The following is an 18,608-nucleotide window of genomic DNA, read 5'->3' as shown; positions in this document are numbered from 1 at the left end:
AGTTTTCTGTTCCTCAGAAGATTCAACATATAGATACCATTTGACCTAGCATATTTACTCCTAGGTATATGCCCAAGAGAAATGAGAATATATGTCCACAAAAAAATTTGTCAATAAATGTTCATAGCAGCATTATTCATAATAGCCAATTAGAAGAAATAACCCAAATGTTCATCAACTGATGAATGAGCAAATAAAATGTGGTATCCATAGGGTGAAATATTATTGGGCAACAAAAAGCAATGAAGTATTGATACATGCTACAACATGGAAAAATCTTAAAATATCATACTAAACAAAAGATTCCAGTCACAAAAAACTATATATTGTATGATTCCTTTTATACAAATGTCCAGAATAGATAAGAAACAGAAAGTAGGCTGGTGATTGCCTAAAGCTGAGCGAGGAGGGAATGGGAAGTGTATAGTATGGAAGAGGTATGGAATTTTTCTTCTTAAAATGTTTAATTGTGGTTAAAAAAAAAGCCACATCAACTAAAATTTACCATTGTAATTGTTTATAAGTGTACAGTTTGGTAATATTAAGTAGATTCACATTATTATAAAATAGATCTCCACAACTTTTTCATATTGCAAAACTGAAACTACCCTTTAAACAACTTCCCATTTCCTTCTCCCCGCAGACCCTGGCAATGACTATTCTGCTTTCTGTGTCTGTGACTTTGACTACTCTAGGTTCTCATGTAAGTAGTATCATACTGTATTTGTCTTTTTGTGACTTGACTTCATGCAGCATAATGATCTTAGCGCTCATCCATACTTTAGCATGTGATAGCATTTCTTTCTTAAGGCTGAATAATATTCCACTGTACATTTATATACATACCATGCTTTGTTTACACATTCATCTGTGGACAGACACTGGGTTGCTTCCACTTCTCGGCTATTGTGAATAATGTTGCCATGAATATGGTATACAAATATCCACTCGAGATCCTGCTTCCAATTATTTTAGATATATACCCAAAAGTGGAATTGCTGGATTATGGGGGCATCTCCTTAGAATGACAAAACTATTCTAAAATTTGACAGTGGTGATAGTTGCACAATCCTAGAATAGACTAAAACCCACTAAATTGTACACTTCAAATGGGTTAATCATATGGTGTATAAATATCTCAATAAAACTGTTAAAAAATACAACTCCTAAAGGCTGAATGGTGGATATAATTACTTAAAGCTTTTGACTGAACTAGATTATTAATCTGGCTAACTAACCTGTCAATCTTGTCATACAGGTAATTTTTGGCTCTAGTTTTCGATGACCTGGTTAGATGTTTAGTTGTTTTTTTGAGACGTAACCTAAGTGCTTCTTCAACACTGCTCCATTAGAGAAAAGTAAGAAAAAGAAATTCATAGTATCTTTAATTCAATATAAAACTTTTCATATTTTGTGTCAGGAAATACTGTGAAGAAATAACAAACTCATAATAACTACAGAAATTTTTATTTCATCTGTTTTGTAGCTATGCCATTCACCAGATTCTTAAAAGACAGGGATAAATAAGGCAGGACTTGATTACTCACTTTGACTTCAGGTTTACTTTTTGAAAAGTCACTCACAATGATTTCACCTACAAGATGCTCAAAAGACAGAGGGTTTATTCACCTTATTTTTGCAATACAAAATTATAAAATTATAAAGTCCGAAGTCCAATGTCACTGAATGGGGAAAGAGGTAATAAGTTAAAAAACCAGGAGAGAAAAATCTTGAGAAAAAAAATATGCATCAAATTCAGATTCTTCTCACCTCTAATTGTTATACACAACAAGTAACGCTATCGGCAATACAGAAAGCCACTGATACTTAGAAACTCATCTCATCATCTTCTTTTCAGCTTTATCTAGACATTTTCAATCTTGTCAAGATTCAAAGATACACTTTAAGAAAGACAATAAATGAGATAATCCCAAAGATTTCTCATGATCTCTTCTGATCAGAGCAGAGCTAAGTAAAAAAAACCTTACTGGTCTGAGTGATCATTTTTAAAACAATTGACTCTATACAGTTCACAGCAAAAACACCAGTTTGGAGGTCGACTTTCAATTTCAGTCCCAGGCAGAGGCTGAAACAATGTTTATGATCTAATTATAGAGATGGTTGTCTTGTTGAGACAGTCCTTCTTTCCAGATTACACATCTTAATACATTTTAATAGCTTTTCCTAAATAATCTCTCAGGGTTGACTTTAAGTGAAGATTGAAATACTAACAATTGGATTCAGATTCTCATTACAGATTTTTCAAAGTCCGTCTGTGCGCAGAAGCCAAATTATGCATGGCGACTCGAACAGTTGAGGTCCTCTCAGGGATATCACAGGAATTGATGACCGAATGGAGTGCCCGGGTATACGCTGCAAATAAAGGTTTGCACAGTGAGGAATGAAGTTAGATTCTAAACTACTCTGTCAACCTCCTTCTCATTACTACTGCTTCTCTACAAGTCTCATAGATATTAACTTTTCCTATTCATTGAATAAACACTTATTGAGTACTTAGTACATGTCAAGCACTCTGTGAGGACAGAAAAGATAATGACGAGAATGCACACAAAAATAATTAAATTGCAGTGTTAACACTTTCAAACCAGAGGTCTATGTAAAATATCATTACCAAATGAAGTGCAGAATGAATGAAAAAACATCTAGGAAAAGATGGAAAAGATTTCCAGAAGTAGTAACATGTAAGATGGTCTTGAATGATTAATAAGAGTAAAGGAAAGGAGATCTTCTAGGCAGAAAAATATGTGGAGCAAAAGGTATAAAAAAGGTGACATGTACTGGAAATAGCAAGTTTGATAAGGCTGGAGTGTCGCCTGGGGCCAGAGAGAAAATATGCCAAATATGGCATGCATTTTGTAGTGTAATGTTGAACCCTCAAGGTTTTAGAACAGAGGAATGGCATGATAAGATCTGTGTTTTTAAAATTTAACTCACAGAATTGATGAGAAACTCGTATCACACGGATGGGGAAGTAGGAATACAAATAGTGGTGGTATTTTGGTGTGTGCATGAAGCCTACATAATCTCTACACTGTGTACATCAATATGTTTAAGGATGGCCAGGAAACAGAAACATTAGTGACAGTAAGAAGGACTGTTTTCTCTAGCTGCGATTCCTGAAGATAGTGTTTATACTGGTCCTCATTTTCCTCTGCGTCACCTGGCAGAACTGGGCAGTCTAATGTGGATAGAGATGGTAATAAATCTATGTTAAGTAACATTAAAGTATTTGAATAACAGGGAATGCAACTGGACAGATGGCCATAAAACATAAGCCCTAATTTCTTCATTTATAGGAGAACCAGGAAGCCAAGTCTCCCTACAGTGGAGTAGAAATATTTCCCCAGCATTAATGGAGACAAGAAGATAGCCGATCTCAAAAGGATTATAACTCACTATAATTATTTTTATTGTCCCAGAGTTGTTTTGTAAAGGCGTTATAACAGTCTCTGATAGCAATCTCAATAAATGCTAACTTATAAATAAATCACTACATTTCTTGTTTGTTTGTTTTTTAATTGCCACCAGGCCACAACCATTCCTTTAAGAAGCTCACCTCTATGGTTTTTATAGAAAATACAATTGTTGGCGCAGGTATCAGGATGAGCATCCCAAAAATCAGGACCACAGCAGCATAGTGGAGGTAGAGTAATATTATACAGCCGCATTTTCTCCTGGATCTGGGCTCGCAGAGCTTCTATATATCTATAAAGATACAGTATGGTCAGGCAAAGTGGACCACTAGGAAGAGAATGAGCATGAGTCCCTATCTGATGACCAGCTTTAACCATTAAAACTAGTTCACATCTCTGTGTCTCAACTCTTCCTCTTTGTACTGGGAAACAGCACTGGGGAAAATACAGTGCTATTCCTCTAGAGCCAGGACTTTATGCAGAACTTTTCAAAATACCTTTGGGATTCCTTTTCTCTCTGTTGTTGTTTTTCTCTGACTCCTTTTAGTTCCTCAAGTTTCAGCTGGGCTAATATGTCACTCATCTTCTCCCCTGAATACAGCTCTTCATGAAAGTTCATTCTTAGTATCCTCTGCTCTTCGGCATAACGTTGCTGCTCTTTCTTTTTTTTAATTCTGAGAATAAAATCACAACACGGTTAGGAATTTCATAAAATAATTATTTAAATTAGCTTCTAGACCCAAATAATTCAAGGAATTCCCAGAAACAAGAGAGTCAGGAAATCAGTTTAGCACCCTAGGGTAGCCTTAAAAATTCCTGCTGGCTGACTGAAGGTTATTCTACAGCTCACGTAAATATATAGCCTCTCAAATGACAAGGACCACTGCTTACATACAAAAAGGTTTCGCTGTAAGAATACAAGTACAAAAACTTTCTTACCTTAGACAGCCAAATAAATAGATAAATCAAGCAACCAACCAACCAACCAGACAAAATACAAAAACAATGGGTTTTATGACTCTGGACATCAGGTGATGAGAGGCAGTGATTCTTGACAGTAAACAAATGAAGTGAGCCCTATTAACTGCCGAAACCTATTGCCTTGTAAGTTTCCAGGCAGCAGCATGAGGTAGGAGTATTGAGGTAGAGCCTGGTAGACTCCCTGAGTCAAGAAGATGGAGCTGAAGGTCCCGGGACCAAAGGCAACTGGAGTTCATAACAGGGAATACCAAAGAGTGGAGAGCTGTTCAGGAGTGAAAACTTGGAGATCTACTGTGTATCCTTCTGATACACACCAGAGTACTCTGTACCTATTTGAAGAAATAACCTGAGGCTAGGAACAGAATCATCAAAATGGGTAACGAGGAACAGTGACTAGGCTCACACAGAGCTGGGAATAGTGCCTGTTCCCACCAATCAAACTTGAAAAACTCGTAACACACAGGGCATTGGGCATAATTTTCAGAATGATCTTACCTCCACAGTGGGGAATGTTGGTTAGTCCCAAACTGAGCACTGTTCCAGACACAAGGTCATAAATTATGAAAGCAAATCCCCAAAGTAATTTAACTGTACCCCAAAAGCTGAGAAAAATTTATAAGAATACAAAGATACCTAGCAACCAACAAGGTAAAATTCACAATGTTTGACATCTAATCAAAGACTACCAAGGATGCAAAGAAGCAGGAAAACTTACTTATAATGAACAGAAAAATCAATCAAAACCAACCTAGAACTGAGTTATTAGAATTAGGACAGGAAAACATTAGAATAGTTATGCCTACATTTTTCACGTTCAAAAAGTTAAGATATAAAAAAGACAAATCAAACTTCTCAAGATGAAAACTACAACTTCTGAAATGAAAAACACACTGGAGAACAAGCCTATATTTAATGAAATCAATAACTAATAACCTTTCAAAACAGAAAGCACCAGGCCCACACGGGATCACCAAATAATCATGGAAGAAATTATACCAATTCTCTACAATCTTCCTTCAGAGGACAGAAACAGAATGAGTATTTCTTAGCTCATTCTATGAGGCCAGCACTACCCTAATACCAAAACCAGACAAAGATATTACAGGGAAAGAAAACTAGAGGGGCCCTGGGAGGTTCAGTCAGTTAAGCATCTGCCTTTAGCTCAGGTCATGATCTCAGAGTCCTGGGATCAAGCCCTGCATTGGGCTCCCAGCTTGGCAGGGAGTCTGCTTGTCCTTTTCTCTCTGCCCTCTTCCTGCTTGTATTCTCTCTGTCTCTCTCTCAAATAACTAAATAATAAATAAATAAGTAAACAAACTAGAGACCAATATTTCTCATGAACACAGAGAAAGATATCCTCAAAAATGTTAGCACATCAAAACCAACAATGTAGAAAAAGAATTATAAGCCAAGACCAAGTGGGGTTTATCCCAGGAATGCAAGGCTAATTCAACATGGAAAAAAAATCAATGTAATCTGTCACATCAACAGGAGAAATAAGAAAAATCACATACCCTATAAATATACATAGAAAAAGCATCTGACAAAATCCAGCACCATTTATGATACTCTTGGTAAACTAGAAATAAAAGGAACTTTCTAAACTTGATAAAGGGTATCTACAAAAAACCTACAGCTAACATCATACTCAAAAGTGAGAAACTAGACACTTGCCTACTAGGATCAGGAATAAGGCAAGATTTTCTCCTCACCACTTCTTTTTCAACATGATACTGAAAGTCTTAGCCAATGCAATAAGACAAGAAAAGGAAATAAAAGATAGACGAATTGGGAAGGAAAACAATGCTGTGTTTGTTTCCAGATGACATGACAGTCTATGTTCTTCCCAATCTGATCTATAGATTCAATGCAATCTCCCCCCACCCCAAATCCCAATAAGTTATTTTATAGATAGTGACAAAGTTATCCTAACGTTTTTATGGTGAGGCAAAATTCCCAGAATAGCTAAGATAATACTGAGGGGAAAAAAAACAAAGTTAGAAGATACATACTACTCAACTTTAAGACTTATTACAAAGCTGCAGTGATCAAGACAGTGTGGTATTGGTGGCAGAATAGACAAATAGAATAGTATGGAACAGAAAGCCCAGAAATAGACCCATTTCTTTTTTTTTTTAAGATTTTATTTATTTATTTGACAGACAGAGATCACAGGTAGGCAGAGAGGCAGGCAGAGAGAGGAAGTGAAGCAGGCTCCCTGCTGAGCAGAGAGCCCGATGTGGGGCTCGATCCCAGGACCCTGGGATCATGACCTGAGCCAAAGGCAGAGGCTTTAACCCACTGAGCCACCCAGGTGCCCCAATAGACCCACCTTAATAGAGTCACCGATCTTTGACAAAGAAGCAAAGGCAATGCAATGGCATGAAGACAGTCTCTTCAACAAATGGTGCAGAAACAACTGAATATCCATGTACAAAAAATGAATCTAGACAAAGACCTTACACTCCTCACAAAACAAAAAGGGTCACAGAATTAACTACAAAATGCAAAACTAAAAAACTCCTAGAAGATAATTTAGGTGAAAATCGACATGATCTTGGGTATGGTGATGACATTTTAGATACATACCAAAGGCATGATCCATAAAAGAAACAATTGATAAGCTAGACTCCATTAAAATCAGAAACTTCTGCTCTGCAAAAGGCACTGTGAGAAGACAAGCCATAGACTGGTAGAAAATATTTGCAAAAAATATCTCATAGAAGACTACTGACCAAATATACAAAGAACTCATAACTCAACAATAAGAAAACAAACCTGATTTTAAAATGAGCCAAAGACCTGAACAGACATCTCAGCGAAGAATATATAGAGTTGGCCTTGAACAACATGAACTTGAGCTGCATGGATCCACTTACATGTGGATTTTTTTTTAATAATATAGTACTGTAAATATATTTTTTGTTTCTTATGATTTCCTTAATAACATTTTCTTTTTTCTAGCTTATTTTATTGTAAGAATATAGCATATAATACATATACCATATAAAACATGTATTTATCAACTGTTTATGTTATTGTGAAGGCTTCTAGTCAACAACAGGCTATAAGTAATTAAGTTTGGGGAGAGTCAAAAGTTACAGGTGGATTTCAACAGTGTGGAATATTACTGCCCCTAACTCCCACGTTGTTCAAAGGTCATATGTTTATGGGATCATTCCTTCGTGATGAGTGAGTGAGTGAATTATTGACTCACTGACTGAATGGTGAGGTTACCCTCTAGTGAGCATTAATATGGAAGACAAATATCTTCATATCTTTTGCCTAGAGAAGTCTGTACATCTACCTCTTCCCCAGACTTCCTTGTCATCAACTTCCCAATAATGGTCAAGTCTCTGACCATCCAGCCAAACCACACCACAGCCCATGGATCAACATGAACTCTCACCTCTGGATAAGCATAAGAGTTTAGGTTGAGTGAACAGTAATATATCTTAGATCACAAAACAGAGTCATAATGGCCCTTCAATCAGTTCCCAGACTTGAGCCCATTTACAGACCAAGAACCTCTTGGATGAAGTGAAATCCCTGTCCCTTTGAGGAAGGACCTTACTATACTGCCAAAATTTTATATTGCTCTATTTATTCCCCAAAGGGACCATGATCTACTAGCCAGATGCCACAGTTCTGAGTCAGACAACTGTGATTATTGCTTTGGCTCAATTGTCCAATTATGGTAACCACATCCCTCTTGTCCTGCCACTCTGGAATCCCACTATCCCTACTACATCAGGGACCCCCATTTGGTGGTTTCACTTCCTACAGAGAAGAGTGACCACAAAACTCTTCAAGGATGTTTAATTTCTCACAGTGGTGATGAAAGGTGTGCCCTCTTGACCCTTCCAGAGTTGGTGAACAGGTCTTACATGATAAGTCCACTCTAACATACCAGTATCCCTAAGCTTTTGGATACCTTTCTCTACAACATACCACCTACAACAAAGCAGTTCTGGCATTTAACTTCATTTTGTGTAGGCAACCCTTGGGGCCATGGTTTAGTCAACCAACTTCTAACCCTGCCCCATCTCAAACACTGAATCTGGAGTCACTGCTGAGTGGGCCCATACCAATAAATTCTGTCTGATCCAACTTTATATTCTACCCACCATGATCCTATACTTCTATGACCCAGTCTATACATACTCCCCAGTCATCTATTGCATTACAAATCACTCCTACAACTTAATGGCAGAAAACAATAATAAAGACTTATCCCAGTATTCTTGTGGGTCAGGAATGCACACAAGTCACAGTGGAGACAGCTTATCTCTGTTCTATGATGTCCAAAGCCTCAGCTGAGACTCAAATGCTGAGGAGCAAGAATCATCTGAAGGCTTAACTGAGCCTGGGGGTTTCCGGACAGGGCTCATTCATGTGCCTAGCAAGTGCATGCTGGAAGTTGGTTCTTCCTGACATGATCTCCACAGTGTTGCTTGATCTCCTCAGAGCAGGGTGTCTGGCTTCCCAGAGTGAGCAATTCAAGGGCCCAAGGTGGAAGCTGCAAATTTTTGTTAACGATCTAGCCTGGGAAGTCACACACCATCAATTTGCAATATCCTATTGGTCACATGGATCAGCCCTCTTCATTGTGTGTGGGCACAATACAAAGGTGTGGATACCAAGAGATGCCAATCGTTAGGGGGTTACCTTGGAGGCTGGGTGCCACACCTGGCATGACAGATCAGGTAAAGCCAGATCTGAGCAGTGTGGTTCACTGTCTTGGCTATTCTAGCCACGGGGTCCTACAGATGTTATTCTTGGGTCTATCAGATTTTTCATCAGCCCAATCTAATAACCTTCCATAGGTGGAGAGTTTATCATTTCTGCAAAGGGAAGCATCAGCCGGAATCTTCAGAGCAAAGCCCCACAAAGCTGTTTTGCCAGGCTGGACAAATTCTTTGCCTGACATGCGTCTCTGGGATGCCGTTTCTGGAGGCACATTTTCTGTGGCTGCTAATCAATTTCGAGCTGAGTGGGAAGGGGGAGCGAAACAACAGCAGAGCTTCAGAAATGATTCTCCACTGAGCAAAGCTAAAAGAAATCTACATTCACATAGTAGATTTGCATAAAAATAGTCTTTTCACTCTTTGTAAACCGCCATAAACACGATGTGCAGTGACACACGACATGTTGCTGGAGCCAGCAGGAGTTTCCACTCCCGCATGCTATGGTTTCCTGCTGGAGCACCTCTACAGCTATTCTACTGACCTCCAGGACCACGGGAAAGCCTACATGTTTCCTTCTCATCACCTCCTCCATCCCGTGGTGGAAGCCTTCCTGCCATTTTGCCCTTTCAGATGGAATGATGTGGCTTGGGACAGCCTAGACAGCTCATCCTGAACAGAAGGGCAGGGAAAAGCAGTGGACAGGCTGTGAAAGGGCTTGGTAGACATAGGAGAGACACTGAGAAACCAAAAGCACGCCCGCCCCGCTAGAGAAGCGTTGCCTAGAATGCACTCTCTCCTCTTCCAGGGCAGGACAACCTCACACAGGCGTGCCTCTGTTCTCGATGCAGCTCACTACAGCCGAGACCTGCTGCTTCCGAATAGCTAAGTCAATGTGGAAAGGAAGGGATTTTCCTCTAGGAAAACAAGGACTGCTGTTTCCATTACACAGCTTCTGTTATTATCGTGCTGTATGACCAGGGAAAGTCTCAATCTTTCCACCTGTAGTTTCTTCATCTGTGGATAAGAATAATCCACTTCTCTGGAGCTTGGACATGAAGTTACTGAGTGCAGAAGGAATAAGTAAATATTCACCAAACTCCAAAACACCATTAGGTAAAAGGCTTACAAGGGAAACTGGGCAAAAGAGTTACTTTGCGCCCCCAGTAATTCCCCTGGCTTCCTTCAGAGCTGGAGGGGGAACTGGGCAAAAGTGTGATTTTGCTCTCCAGTAATTCCCTGGGCTTTCTTCAGAACTGTGTGCCATTATGACAGGGCCACAGGCTTGGGAGCCAAATGCCTGGACACCTGCTTGCTCTACCTTATTATGTGCCTGGAACACACTGCTCCCCACAGGTCCTGCCACTTTAAAATAATGGACTTTGCCAGTGGCCTCTGTATAGTGCTTTCTGCTCTGGAATTCAAGACCTTGAATTTAAAGGCATTCTTAGAATGGCCACATGGTGCATTGTGGACTGTGGACCAGATGGACATCTGAGTTCTCCCCTAGATCTTCAGGAAACCTCAGAGATTAACCCATCCCATTTCTTCACCTTTACTATACAACTGATCACCTGGGGGACCCTGTAAAAAGTTATCAATCCCCTGCCTCACCCAGACCATTGAATAAGGATCTGAGGGTGGGGCCCCTACTTAGATGTAGTTTAGAACACTCCCCAGGTGGATTCAAATGTGCATTCAAAGCTGAAATCATCTGACCCATCATCATTCACAGCTATCAGCAGAGAGGCTTGGGTCTAGGCACAGGCCCAAACACTCTGGTAGTCAGCTTCACAGTTGGAATTGGACTTCAAAGTTCATGAACCCCAATCCCTGAAAAGTACCTGGAAGTGACTATCTCCCCATCTATGGAAGCTCCTGGATTTCCTCAGTAAAAATCATCCCAGATCCCAAAGTAGCAAGGGAAAGGCACTTCCACAGCAGGAGGGCAGTTGGACACATACTGACTTTCTGAGAGTCACCTTCCCCTTGACAATCTCACTAATCACAGGTGCTATTATCAAGCTGCTATGAACTACAAGACCCCTAATTTAAACTTCAGCTTTGCTAAAAGGAACAACTGATGGGACATAGCCACAGAGAGTCACATATAACAGGAAAATCTGCTCCTGCTTCAGCTCACTTGTCTTCCGAGAGGGATGCCTGTTGATCGCCTCCCTGCCTAGGCCCATGTGGTTGAGGCCATTTCCTTTCCCAGCAGACCAGGAAGTTCTGTGAGGCCCACTGCAGTCTGTGAGTTCAGAGACAAGGAGAATGGCCAGGAATCAGACTAAAGTTCATCTTCTACATTCAAGTGTCCTCTCCTGCTGATGTGGAAGGGCCACCCTCCCTCCACAGCTGTCTCCCTCACTGGTCCCCTCCCCCATTTCAGGAAATGAATTGAAAGCAAGTAGCAGCCGGGTGGTTTTGCCATCCTACTTCATCATTTCCTGGCTCAGAGACGCAAGATTCAATCACAACAGAAAGAATTTCTCGACCTATAGTCAGCAGATCTGGATTCAGGTCTGCCTCTCAGGGTTGTGACAAAGATCCTTGTCATTAATGTACATGAAAGATCTTTGTAAGCTGTAGAGACTTGGATGGGGGGCCTTTATTATTAGGGAATTGAGGCTCAGATAGGAGTACGAATACTCAGAAGGACTGATTTTTCAGAGAAGTAGAATATTCTGCCCAAACCACTTTGGAGTTGAGAAATAGCTCCAAGGGATTCTTGCCTACGTCTACAGAACATTCCTAGTATTTATGGGCTCCCTGAGGGCACACAATGGGGCTTACTGATGGAGGCCTCAGCGTAGACCTTGTCCTCTCCTGGGTGGCAGAAGCTCAGAGCCAATGCCTCCATAAAGAAAGCTATACACTGCGCTGCTGCGGGGCAAATGTGATGATCCTCACTATGGTCATTCATTGTGCCCGGTACAAATATTTGTTGAGTGAACTGATTTCAGTATAAGGTAATGCTCATGCTAATCCAGACTCCTTTGGGATCTGCAGTTTGTCAGGGCAGAAGTAATAGATATTACTGAGGATTACATTAGTTGGAGGAAAAGATAACCAAACAAATCTCTCCAATTATATAATACATATATATTGACTGTAGCTAAGAAGTGGGTAGTGCAGGTATGTATAATACTACACAACAAAAAGAAGTGAGAACACAACTCAGTTTCCTATAACTTTTCTAGTGACAGTTATTGATATGTGCCCCAAACCATGTTGGGCATTGCTGCAGGAAGAGTATACAAAGAAATCACCCACAGTGTACAACTGAGGTGAAAGCCTGCATGGGCTTGAGGGGTGAAGGAGTCAGGAAGGACTTGAGGAGGGGGCGACATGTGATGAGGCAGAGAAGGAGAACTAGGAGAACAAGCCAATCAGGGAATCAGGTGACAAATGGAAACTCTAGAGCATATTATGATTAAGTCACAATAGCTACGGCTTATTGAGGAGTGACTATGTGGGCACTGTGCTAAATGCTTTACATAGAGTATGTCATTTGCTTCTCATGGTTAACTCCATGAGGTATTTTTATTCCCATTCTGCATATGAAAAAACTAGACTTCAGAGGTCACAAAGTAGGAAGTGGCAGGAACAGGATTCAGACACTAGTCTGACTCACACCCTCCCCATAGCCCCTCAATCCTTGCTCTCATGTAGTCCAGCATGAACGGAATTAATTGCTCATGGACCGAAAGGCACACTGGGGGAAAAGACAGGTTGAAGACAAATCATGTAAAGGTTTTGTTTATGGATTCCGAGATGACTTTATTGACCATAGAGGCTGGGGAGGGGAGCCACAGGAAGGGAAGGAGGGGAAGAACAAGATTAGAATTGCAACTGAGATCACTCCAGTGGCCATAGGAAGAGTGGTCTAGAGATCACTTAAGACACTGTGATTGAGATCCAGGCTTGGGGCGAGAAAATCACAGCTTGCCATCAAGCTTGGCCCCGTGAGAGAACTGCAGCCCATCACCTTGAGCTTGTTAGAAATGCAGACTCTTGGGGCGCCTGGGTGGCTCAGTGGATTAAGCCTCTGCCTTCGGCTCAGGTCACGATCTCAGGGTCCTGGGATCAAGCCCCACATCGAGCCCAGCATCAGGTTCTCTGCTCAGTGGGGAGCCTGCTTCCCCCTCTCTCTCTCTGCCTGCTGCTCTGCCTACTTGTGTTCTCTCTGTCAAATAAACAAATAAAATGTTAAAAAAAAAAAAAGAAAAGAAATGCAGACCTACTGAATCAGAATCTATATTGCAACAGAATGCCCAGCTAACTCTACTGCACACTGAAATTTGACCAGCACTCAAATTAAGGACAGAAGCTCTGCCTGGTGGGGACGGGAAGGGGGGAGACAGACATTCCTCGTAGAGGTGCATAGCTCTGAATGGCGGATACCTTTGAGAATCAGAGGAGAGCCAAGGACCATGTCCCAGAAAAAAATGATGCATACCAACGTCAGCCTACAATCTGAAGGGCTTCACAGAGCCCTGATGAGCATGAATAATTACTGGGTCTCTAAGAAATCCCTGAAACTTAATTCTTTAATAGTTTAGTTGGGGAGGAGTGGTATGGAGTTTGCAGTTAAAAAGAAGAAGAAGAAGAAAGAAGAAGGAGGGAGGAAGAAGAAAGAGGAAGAAGGAAGGAAGAAGGGAGGAAGAGGAAGAAGAAGAGAGGAGGGGGAGAGGGAGGGGGAGAAGGTGGTCCAGGCTTCAGAGCCTAGACCAGGCTTTGGTCACTGCAGCCAGGGCCAAGACTCTGCTCCCTTTTCCCCCCTCCTCCGCCTGCATTGTTCTGCAAATCCCCTGGTGACTGGAGCAGACCCCCTGGCACTGCAATCCTCGGCCCACCCTGGCCTCCAGAGCGGGACCTGACCTGCCTGCTTTTCTTTTCTTTGGCCCCAGAAAAGTCAAAATTAGCCTCACTTTTGTTCCCAGTCTATCTCAGGAAAGGATTATTGTGCTCTGGGGACTGTCTCTTGTGGGATATGGGGAAGGTGACGAGTGAAAAGGAAAATGGTCTTCGACAAAGTGGTTCAACTCAGACAATCACATGGCTTTCCAGTAACTGCCCACCACTGCTTCAGGAAGGCTACTGTTTCAGCTCCCAAATATTAGCCCAATAGGAGGCCAAGGAAAGTTGGGGAGTGGTCAGAGGTTTGAAACATGACCACTCAAGCAAAGGACTTCTTTTGGTAGCCTTCTGACATGGTACTACAAATGGTGATACCCTAGAGGCTCTTGTCCCATGACTTGAGTTCAATATCACTAACTGAGTTCTTTGGGGATCAGGAGACACGTTAGGGTCACTGCCAGGACACAGAGAAGTGGGAGGGACTCCCAAGGTGTGGGCTCCAAGCCGGTAGCATTTGACCTGGTTTGAATCCACAATTAACTACTTCCTGGCTGCACAGGTTTTCCTTGCTGACTGTTCTGGGACCAGACGGAAATATTCTTTCCTCTCACAATGAGCACTACTAGAAAAACAAAACCATGTTCAGTGAGCCAGGGGGGCAAATGTGATGTCAACTGTCAGAGCTAAAGATTTCACAAAAAGAACTCAAGGTGTGTCAGGCATTTGCCTTATACAACTTCTCAAAAATTCCAGAGAGAGCTCCCACTGACCTCATTCAGTCTTGCTCGGCCTAACAACCCTGGACATCTGGGAAATGAATCCAGTGGTAGTGGCAGCATGTGAGAATGCTTTCCTGATGGGGAGGACATTTTTCCCTGTGCTCATGTGGTCTTCTATCTGATATACCCATGGGTGGAGGGCAGTCCAGTGACAGAAAAGAGCTATGAGGTGATCAGAGCCCCAGCCTTTCCCTGCTGACCACTGGTAGCAGCTGTCTCCCCAGCCTGAATTCCCAGGGGGTTCACCTCCCTCCCATGGAGAGTTCTGATATTGGGATTCCTATCTTGGACGTACATTTTCTCCCATCTGAAAACATGCCCTGAGAGTCTCAAAGGGAATGTATTATTTGACAGGACACTTGATTTCATTTTGAGAGCCGCACTATGTTTCCACCTTATGATGACAACTACTACCTCAGCTACGTCCCCTGCCTCGCACAACTCCCTGCTTACACCGACCATATGGGAAGCCTTCCACCCACTTTGTCCATGCCCTCCCCATGGGTCCCTTCCCCTGGCATCTCACTAGGATTTGGGATTCCTCCCCACTCCTCCGCTCCCAGACCTACTGAATCAGCGAGACTTGAGAATCTGTATGATAAGCATACCGCCTGGGCAAGTCTGCTGCATGCTGGGGAATCAGAGGCAACTCACAGCCTCCCAACTTGTACAGGTGAGTCTTAATAACCATTACATCTCAGTCTTCTTTATTTCAGTGATTCTCTACCTTGGCCAAATATCAGAATCATGCATGGGGTTTTAAAAAAATAACATATAATATGGATTCCAATGGATGTGTGGGATTCGCCTTCTTCTCTAAGAGGCAAAAAAGTGTCTTAAAATCCCCAGCAATGGTTCCACCAGAAGAGTACATGTTAGCACCTGATAATCTCTTGGAGAAGAGCCCTAATGAAGATCAGTCACTTAGCACCACGGAGGGCAGGCAGCCTTCTGAACAAAGGAAGTGTGGGGACCCCAGGGCTTACCCTAGCAATTTCCTTTAAAAGACTAACCTCACTGGGGACAGGGAGGTACTCAGAACCTTTAGGTTCTAAGACGGTCACAGAAAAGCTGTGGACCCTAGATAGATCTCTATGGGTAAGACGGTAGGAGAATGGAGATTTTGGCTCCACTGCACTGGCTGGAGGAGCTAGAACTGGGTCTGACTCAGCATTGCAGGGCCAGCTGGTATCTTGGCAGGATGCTGCGTAGGTGAACTGCTAAATCAGGAGACTAAGTCAGGGTACCTATGGCTACGGTTAGCAAAGGAGGAGGTGATGGTCCCTTCTCAAAGGGCCACAGCTGGGCCTGAAAGGTCGCTAGGAGCAGCTGGTAAGCACCAGCTGATGACAGGGTAGGACCAGCATCCAACAGTAATACCGTAAGGCAACTGGAGATCACAGCAGAAGTAATGATAACTGCTAATATTTCCCTGATGTTATTTGCCCACCAATGATCTCGGTGTCTTGCACTTATCCATTCATTTAGTAACATTTCATAACAGTTCTGTGAGGGAGTCACAATCAACCCTATTGTACAGAGAAGGAAACCACGGAGCCATGGAGGTTACAGGGAGAGTAACTGCCAGGCTGTGTGGCAAGCAGCCCAGCTCTAGAACCCACGTGGCTAACCACTAGGTAGGCTTTGCTGTCCCTATAATGACTCTTATCATTTACTGAGCCCTTGCTATGTGCTCTTACGTTCTCTGTGCTCTTTTGGTCCTCACCACTATCTTATGAGGTGGCTACTATTTTAATTCCCATTTCACAGATGAGAAAATTGAGGCCCAGGGAAGCTGGGAAGATAAGTAGTGGACTGCTCATTATCCATTCTCTTTCCTCTGGGAAAAAAGGCTGGGCTAATCCTACCCATAGCAATTCCTTCACTTTTTAGAACTTCTAAGCCTTTAGGCTTCTTAGAAAACTGAAGCTAGGTGAGAATATTTACTAGATGATGCTGAGCTTCCTGCAATAAACCATGTGTGTCTTTAGTGCGGAACTGGAAAAACAAAGATAATGTGACAATATTTCTACTTCCAAATTTGTAAAAACAGATCTTATCAATTTCCGTGGTCCTGCTCCAGACTTACTAAATCAGAATACATGAAAGGTGAGGCCAGGAAGCTTGAATTAAACAAAACAAAACAAAACAAAACAAAACAAAAAAGTCACAAGAGATGCTGGTACACAGCTAGGGTGGAGAATTACTGCCTTTATTTCCTAGTAATATTTCACAGCCCCCAATGAGCAAGCAGCAGTATTTTCCAAAACTGTCTGTAGCTTTCAAATCTTTTTGCTTAGAAAGCAGCTGCACGTGGGAGCCACCCAGAGGAGAGGAGCTGGTTAAGGATGGGGGCAGAGAAGCAAAGCCCACAGGGCTCAACACTCACAGACGTGCTCTCTGTCCATGCCTTCCCCTAGCCTTTTCTACTTGGAAAATCATCATCTGTTCTTCAAAGACAGGCCCAAATGTCTTCTTCCTGGTGAACACTTACCCAGTCTAGCCTCCCCTCCTCCAGCCTTGTTCTGCTAAAGGACTGCCACCTTGTGAGCCCACGGCACAAACCTCCCTTAGAGCACTGCCCACCTCATCCCTTCTCTGTGTTCTCCCTGCACCAGGCAAGACACACTCTCAGGACTGGCAGTAATGTACATACTCCCTCTGGCCCAGCAGGCATCTGGGATGTAGCAACCTATCAGAACGTGCTAGTGGAGTGAATAGGAGGGAAAGAAAGAAGAAAAGAACAAAGATATGGGGATAGGGAAGAAAAGAGGGCCAAAGTGGTAACCATGGATGGAGGATGGCTAGTGAAATCTGATTTAGTGCTGACCCCTTGAGCACATGTGATCCTTGTTCTGAACTATGGGACAGCCAGTCTAGGGACTCACTTGGTCACCCTGGAACTGTGGGTAGAGTACTGAGAATGAGGTGAGGACATTTATGATTTCACCAGGAATCATTTCTCCTTCCTTCTTTCCTTTTTTTTTTTTTTAAGATTTACTTATTTATTTTAGTGAGAGAGGGGGAGAGCGCACAAGCAGTGGGGAGGGCAGTGGGAGATGGAGACAGAGACTCCCAAGCAGACTCCCCACTGAGCATGGAGCCCACAGCGAGGCTAGATCTCACGACCCTGAGATCATGACCTGAACTGAAATCAAGAATCAGATGCTTAAACAACTGAGCCACTGAGGCGCCCATCATTTCTAATTTCTGTCAACACTTAAAACAGCCTTGTGAGAGATACTGGGGAGGTGTTAATAATCTCATTTTACAGCTGAGGAAGCTAAGGCTCAGAAAGCTGATAAACATGTCTGAGGTCACAGGGCTAGGAAGCAGACGATAGGTTAATTCAAATTCATTGCTAGATAAAAGTGGCTCATACTGTTTAGGTCGGAAGAGCCCTAGCATATCATCTGATCCAACCCTCTGGTCACTGGTGCATCTTCTCCAAAACCTCTTCCAGGAGGGGTGAGGGAGCTGTGCTAGAATAATTCTAGTACAGGGGAGCTCCGTGCAACCACTACAGCTTGGACAGGGCCCCCCGAAAACTCTCCTTGCACTGCGGTAAACTCTTGTGGCACATTCCCATTAACTCAATCTTCTCCTCCTGAAGACCAATCAAAGGCATGACTCTCTTTCCCATTCTGTCAGTTCTCCTCTACTGCCCCTGAGATGCCAAGGTGGACCTCCTGGACTGAGTGGAGGTCCCACTTCCCTTCCCTCACAGCACTCTGGCAGACAGCTGCCAGTATCTGCTCAGCTAGGACGCGGACACTGTGGCCAGTATGGGTGAGTCACCACTGGCCTATGGGGATCTATTTCCCTCCGGAAAGGGAGATTCAAAGGATATCATCTCTGCCACTCTG

The 18,608-nt window shown here is 42.6% G+C and overlaps 1 protein-coding gene across 3 annotated transcripts in view; it reads right to left on the bottom strand.

The window, feature by feature from the left end:
* Positions 1-1,451: 1,451 nt before the first annotated feature.
* The window catches only part of CCDC15 (coiled-coil domain containing 15), a 78,203-nt gene continuing 61,046 nt past the window's right edge, over positions 1,452-18,608 (bottom strand). For all 3 annotated transcript variants that reach the window (XM_032868828.1, XM_032868829.1, XM_032868830.1), the window contains 3 exons: positions 3,932-4,108; positions 3,578-3,726; positions 1,452-2,373 (listed from right to left, as the gene is read on the bottom strand). In XM_032868828.1, the coding sequence (XP_032724719.1) occupies positions 2,252-2,373; positions 3,578-3,726; positions 3,932-4,108 (448 nt within the window). In that variant the 3' untranslated portion in view covers positions 1,452-2,251. The remainder of the gene's footprint in view (positions 2,374-3,577; positions 3,727-3,931; positions 4,109-18,608) is intronic.

This window comes from Lontra canadensis, unplaced genomic scaffold, assembly GCF_010015895.1.
Source record: "Lontra canadensis isolate GAN:19392208 unplaced genomic scaffold, GSC_riverotter_1.0 scaffold36, whole genome shotgun sequence".
Lineage (NCBI taxonomy): Eukaryota > Metazoa > Chordata > Mammalia > Carnivora > Mustelidae > Lontra > Lontra canadensis.
Note: the sequence above shows the minus strand (reverse complement) of the source record. Positions and strands in the feature narration are given on the sequence as shown.